This window comes from Notamacropus eugenii, chromosome 5 (genome assembly GCF_028372415.1).
Source record: "Notamacropus eugenii isolate mMacEug1 chromosome 5, mMacEug1.pri_v2, whole genome shotgun sequence".
Taxonomy (NCBI): domain Eukaryota; kingdom Metazoa; phylum Chordata; class Mammalia; order Diprotodontia; family Macropodidae; genus Notamacropus; species Notamacropus eugenii.
In genome coordinates, this window is record NC_092876.1 from 2760383 (window position 1) to 2767546 (window position 7164).

Consider the following 7164-nt stretch of genomic DNA (forward strand, 5'->3'; position numbering starts at 1 on the left):
TGATGCTTGGTTTTAGTCCTAGTTCCTTTGACTTCTAGAATATCACATTCCAAGTCCTTCGATCCCTTTATGTTGAAGCTGCCAGATTCTGTGTTATCCTGAGTGTATTTCCACAATACTCGAATTGTTCTTTTCTGGGTGTTTGAAATACTTCCTCCTTGATCCGGGAACTCTGGAATTTGGCTACCATATCCCTAGGAGTTTTTTTTTTTTCAGATCTCTTTCAGGAGGTGATTGGTGAATTCTTTCAATATTTATTTTATACTCTGGTCCCAGAATATCAGGGCAGTTTTCCTTGATAATTTCATAAAAGTTGATGTCGAGGCTCTGGTTTTGATCATGACTTTCAAGTAGTCTCATAATTTTTAAATTGTCTCTCCTGGATCTATTTTCCAGCTCAGTTGTTTTTCCAATGAGGTATTTCACATTGTCTTCTTTTTTTATTCTTTTGGTTTTGTTGTGTAATTTCTTGGTTTCTCATAAAGTCATTAGCTTCCATATGCTCCATTCTAATTTTTAAAGAACTATTTTCTTCAGTGAGCTTTTGAACCTTCTTTTCCATTTACTAATTCTGCTCTTTAAAGCATTCTTTTCCTTGTTGATTTTTTGGGCCTCTTTTGTCATTTGGGTTAATCTATTTTTAAAGGTGTTAATTTCCTCAGCATTTTTTGAGTCTCCTTTAGCAAGCTGTTGACTCACTTTTCATGATTTTCTTGCATTGCTCCCATTTCTCTTCCCAATTTTTCCTCCACCTCTCTTACTTGATTTTCAAAATCCTTTTTGAGCTGTTCCATAACCTGAGACCATTGCATATTTGTTTTGGAGATTGTGGATGCAGAAGCCTTGACTTTTAGGTCTTTCTCTGATGATATGCATTGTTCCTCCTCATCTGAAAGGATGGAAGAAAATATCTGCTCACCAAGAAAGTACCTTTCTTTTTTCTTATTCTTTTCCCCTTTTTTGGGCATTTTCCCAGACAGTTACTTGACTTTTCAGTTCTTTGTCAAGAGGAGGGTGTACTCTGGGGGCCTGTAAATTCTCAGTTCCTCCAAGGTGGCACAATCAAAGGAGAGAAATTTACTCCTCTCCTGGCCTGAGCTCTGTTCTGGGAACAGGATTCCCTCTCCAGAGCCTTCACTAACTCCACCACCCCAGCCAGCAATCCTCCTCACCCCAGGGCCACCACTCAGGGCTGAGATCTAGGTCAGCTGCTCAATTCCCTCAGAGTCTTTAGGTCAGGGCTCCAACAACGAGAGTTGCCTCAGCAGTGGCTGCCACTGCCTCGGGACAGGGCTTGACTGCTGTCTTATCTTCTTATCCAAGAGAAAGAGATTTCCTACTGGCCTTTGAATATGTCTTTGGCATTTGTGAGTTGAGGAATCTGGGACCCTTAGTTGCTTCCAGTGGTGCCTTTAAGCCTGCTCCAGTCCTGTCCTTGCTGCAGCATGGCGAAAGCTGGGCTGCTGTCCATGCCCTTTGTGATAGACCTTTCCTGTAGGATTTCCAGGCTGCCTTAGGGTGGAAATATTTCATTCTGTCGCTTTGTGTCTTCTGCTGCTCTAGAATTTGTTTAGAGTCATTTTTACAGGTATTTTATGGGCTTTGGAGGGAGAGCTTCCACAGGTACATCCTTCTCCTCTGCCATATTGGCTGTGGCAGGGGAAACAATTTTACAAGAAATGTTTTTTCAAGAAATATTTTGTGATTTATTTTGAAGGTCTGTTAAATTTTCAAGATAATTCATTGTTAAATTAGTGTAATGAGCTATAAGGCAGAAGAAATCTTGCTGTTTTCATCTGAATTTGTAGTTATTCCATGGCCTAAACAAGAGTTAAAATGTGAAGAAAAGCTTGATAATCTGAAGAATAGTTTTGAGAGCTTTGGAAAGATAAATAAAGGTTTGATTGAAAATAGAGAAGGCAGATAAGAAGGTTTAGGAACAAATGAGGGTTGTTCAAATCCATCCTGTCCCTAGAGAGTTGTTCTGAATACCTTCGTGTCAGTTTCAGATGATTTAACTATGTTTAGAGAGTGTGAGGAAGTATTATAAGAAGACAGAAAAATTTTCACGTATTTGATAATTAATAGCTCAATCAACCATGAGATGACCTTATCTGAAGGATACCAACCAATATTTATTTGCTATTTAAGACTATGGGACTGCGATTTGCTATTACTTAAGATATGATTACAGGAATAGTTACCTAAGTTATCATAAAATCAATTGGCATGTGCTGCAGGCTGAGAAGTGCTAATGATGGATGCCTAGGAAAGGTTATGAAGATGATCTTGGTCATGTCCTGGGTAGGATTTTCCTAAGTCTGTTTTCCAAATGTGCAATTTCCTTTCTGAAAAAGGAAATTCCCCACGTGATTACTCCTTAGTCATGCTTTCAGCACCTAGTGACCACATTGGCTATCAGATAATGGCTCATTCTTGGAATCAAACAGAGGTAAGGAAGTCTTTTCCTTCTGCTAAGATATATGACACTGTCCCTCTTTTTTTCTTTTATAACAAATTTCCATAATCCAAAAGTTCTGTAAGTATAAAACTAAGTCAATTAAATAAATACATGAAAATTGAAATATTTTTGAATTACTGTGATGGGATGCAAGAATCAATAGCTTACAACTTTAACCTACATTCATGGCCAAATAAATATAACATAGAGATATCCTGCAAAGTAGGAAATGATTAAGACAAGGTAATAAGAGAAACAAGTAAGGTGATAGATATCTTAATAGCATAGCAAAATGTTGAGGAAAAGCAACAGGGTCAGACTGATTCCTCTAAGAATTATATACAGATGTGTATGATTGGCTTCTAATATCAGCTTTTGGTAATAAGATCTCACATTTGAACTTTTGCAAAAATACTGTATAAGATAGTGGTGAAAGTAAGTGAGATTATTTCTTCTTTGTTGCAGTATCTGTCTGATAATTTTTGAAGATAGATGAGCTCCTTTTGTGGTTAGACCCTCACATTTTAAAAGATTTAAAAAATTCTTATACCAGGTTTTAGGGAGATTTAGGTAGAGACAGAAACAGCAAATAGTGCAAACTGAATCAAACATCCATTTCACTTAATGTGATCTTTTCGATCTCTTGTTTGATCATAAATGCTTCCCTTATCCATCCACGTTATAGGTACATTTCCCCACTTTTCTCTGCTTTAGTTATACAATTTAGTTATATAATACAGAGTCTAAACCCCGTATTCATTTTGAAATTATCTTGGTATATGGTGTGAAATGTTTGTCTTTGCCTAGTTTGTGTCAGATGACTTTCTATTTTTTCCAGCAATTTTTGTTAAATGGTGAATTCTTACCCTAAACCTTGCATCTTTCAGTTTATCAAACACTAGATTACTATGGTCATTGATCAGTGTGTATTGTGTACATATATGAACTATATGTGATGGACCCAAGGTAGAACCTTCCAAGTTTGTATTGATCTGATCAGCCTCAGTAGGATACACTGTACATGGATTTGAACCAGTGATATGATTTTGGTCCTCTTGGAGAATGAAGGACAACAAACCAACCCTTGAAGCCATGGGAAACCTGAGGCCTCCAGACAAACCATTGTGTGCTAATCTATTCCATTGATTTTGCATTCTATTTCTTAACCAGTACTAGATTGTTCCTGACACTGATGTTTTGTAATATACTTTGAAATCTGGTCCTGCTTGACTGACTTCCTTTACATTTTTCCACAATGCCCTCTTTTGCAAGTCCAAAGCTCTGACTCAGAATTTTGTCCACCAATTAAGATTTCAGTCTCCTTCCAGAAATGTGGGACCATCCTAAAGGTCTCAGCTTTATTTCTAAGCACAGTTGCACATCATTTCATAAGTCAGAGTCAGTGTGGCAAATGGAATATCTACGTAGTCCATGAATGATATTTGGGGACAGGAAAATGGGACACATGCTCCTAAATGTACATGTGCATACAACTGTGTGATTGAGAAGAGGCTGCTTCAATGGATGCCTGTGTGTGGGCATGAGGGTGTGTTATGTACTCCCTTGGAATATCCTGAAAGAACATTTGTCCAGTAGGTATTATTGCATCATAAATTTCCATCACCACTCTAGCAGTTGTATTATGAGACAGAATTTTACTGACCTTGAAAGGTTCTTGAATGTTCTTCAGTCTTTTTTTCCAAGGTATCTCTGACAAAACCCGACATTTTTCCACATCATTCCAAGAGTATGTATCTACATGACACTGTTCTGGGAATTATTTTCCTTTCTCAGACTGCAGTCGGGGTCCTAGGGAACTCCATCTTCCTCTGGTTTTATATCTTCACTTGGTTCAACAGCCAGAGGTGGATGCCCATGGACTCCATTCTCACACAACTTACTTTGACCAACACCATAGTACTTCTCTCCCAGGGATGCCCATTACTAATATCATATTTCAGGACTGGATATTTCCTGGGCGTTACAGCATGTAAAATTGTATTTTATATTCAACGAGTCAGTCGGGGCCTTTCCATATGTACCACCTGTCTCCTGAGCACCTTTCAGGCAGTCACCATCAGTCCCAGCAACTCTAGGTTGGCCAAACTCAAAGTCAGGGCTCTGAAGTTCACCCACCCCTCATGTCTCCTCTGTTGTATAATCAACATGATCTTAGAAATTAATGTGCCAATATATATATCAGGATCAAGAAGCAGAAACAATACTCACACAAGTGGAATTAATCTCCTTTATTGCTACCGGGAAAAAAAATTTATGGAGATTGTCATTCTGCCCTCCCTTCGAGACATCTTGTGTGTAGGCTGCATGGTCTGCAACAGTGGTTACATGGTGTTCCTCCTGCACAGACATCACCAGCGGGTTAAACATATTCACAGCATCACTCTCTCCTCAAAGACATGTCCAGAGACTGGGGCCACCCAAACTATCCTCTTGCTAGTGGGCACCTTTGTTTCTGCTTACTGCATCAGTTGTGGCTTTATATTGTATAAAGTCTATGTGACTCATTCTGGTTCTTGGGTAATGATTGTGACTACATTTATTGCATTGTGTTTCCCAACCATCAGCCCCTTTTTGCTGATTCACAGATGTATCCAAATCCTCAGGCCCTGCTGTGCTGCCCGGTGGAGGCCCAATGTGCGTTCTCAGAATAAGTTATAGGGTTTTCAAGTAATCTCCATGGATAGATCCCCTTAATGAAGCTTTTTGGAAAAGGCACTGAATGACCTGATGCTATCCATAGAAAATGAGTCAAAATGGTCCTGTATCTTGGTTGTTGGAGACAGTAAACTTTTCTACCCCTAAGTGTAAAGGACACATGGCCCTGAATGACTTGGGATCACTAAGCACACATGCTTCCTCTTGCCTCTCTCAAATAGAAAATCTTCTGTTAGACCAGATTTTGCTTCTGTCATCAGAATGTTCCTCCTCCTGCAATCACCAAAACTGAATTGCTTTTTGTTCCTCACCCACTTTTGAGTTACTATTTCCATGCCTTTTCTTTTAAATTTTCTTTTATTAGGATACGAAGAGACAGTTTTCAGAGGAAAAAAATTGACGCTATCTATAGTCATATGAAAAGCATGCCTAAATCACTATTAATTAGAGGGATGCTAGTCAAAAGAACTCCAAGCTATCACATCACACCTATCAGATTGGCCAACATCACAAAAGAGGAAGAAGATAAATGTTGGAGAAAATGTGGGAGAGTCAGAACATAATTCATTATTGGTGGAGCTATGTGCTTGTCCAAACATTCTGGAGAGCAATTTGAAAACTTGCCCAAATCATGCCCAACTCCAGTTTGAAGAATGTCCATACTCTTTGACCCAGCAAGGCTTCTAATATGGCTTCTAATGCTGTATCTCAAAGAGATCATAAGAATGGGAAAAGATCCCATATGTACAAAAATATATCTATCAACTCTTTTTGTGATGGCCAAACCTGGAAACTGAGGGAATGCCCTTCACTTGGGGAATAATTGAACAAGTTTATATTATTCAAGGTATATGAATGTAATGGAATAACATTGCACTATAGGAAATGAATCACAGTTGGACTTCAGAAAAATCTGGAAAGACTTCTATGAACTGATGAAATGAGCAGAATCTTGAGAACATTATACACAGTAACATCCACAGTGTGTGAAGACTGTTTCTGATACACAAAGCCCTTCAGAGCAATGTAAGGACCTAAAATATCCTCAAAGTACTCTTGTCACAAAATACCATCCACATCCAGAGAAAGAATTATGGAATCAGAATGTAGAACGAACAGACTCTTTTCTCTTTTGTCATGTTTTGTTTTGTTTTTTCTTCTCATGGTTTATCCCATTCATTTCAATTCTTCTACACAACATGACTAATATGAAAATGTGTTTAATAAACATGTGTGTGTAGAACTCATAAAAGATTGCATGCCATGTCAGAGAAAGAGAGGAGAGAAATGGAGGGGAGAGGAAAGAGGAGAATTTTAAGACTTATGGAAGTGATTGTTGAAAACTGAAAACAAATAAATTAAATTACACTTTATTTTATTTTCCATTTATGGAGCAAAACAAACCTTTCTATAACCCAGTACAATAAAAAAGATGATTGTGCATGAAACTGCAAATCTATCACATATAACTTGCTATTCCCTCTAAATATACAATATGGAAATATTCTTTTTCCATTTTTTCCTTCCCTTCTCTTATCTCACCCTTGAGATGACTAAAATTAGGCACAATAGGTATGTGTGTGTGTGTGCGTATGTATGTATGTATGAATACATACACACCCATATAACCTGGGAGTTCACTTGTCAAAACAATCTCAGAACTTATATATGTAACATTTTAAAAACCTTTTTTTAATTAAAATAAATCGAGAAATATGAATTGGTTTTGGACGAAGAAGACCAATATAACAAAAATAACAATTTTATCTAAATAAATTTATATATTTAATGCCATTTCAATTAAATCATTAAAATTTTATTTCATTCAGTTAGAAAAAAATAAGAAGAAAACTCATTTGGAAGATGAAAAAGTCAAAATTTTCAAAAGAATTAATGAAAAAAATATGCAAAGAACGGATTAATAGCAGCAGGTGTTAAGCTATATTTTAAGGCAGTAATTACCAGACATGTCTGGTAGTAAGAAATAGAAAAGCACATCAATTGAATGAAGAGACATATATTCTACG

The 7164-nt window shown here is 37.3% G+C and overlaps 1 protein-coding gene across 1 annotated transcript; it reads left to right on the plus strand.

Annotated features, from left to right (window-relative positions):
- The first annotated feature begins 4210 nt into the window (after positions 1-4210).
- On the plus strand, positions 4211-5140 carry LOC140504493 (vomeronasal type-1 receptor 4-like). Its single transcript, XM_072609497.1, has one exon. The coding sequence runs from the start codon at positions 4211-4213 to the stop codon at positions 5138-5140; it is 930 nt and encodes a 309-aa protein (XP_072465598.1).
- Positions 5141-7164: the final 2024 nt, after the last annotated feature.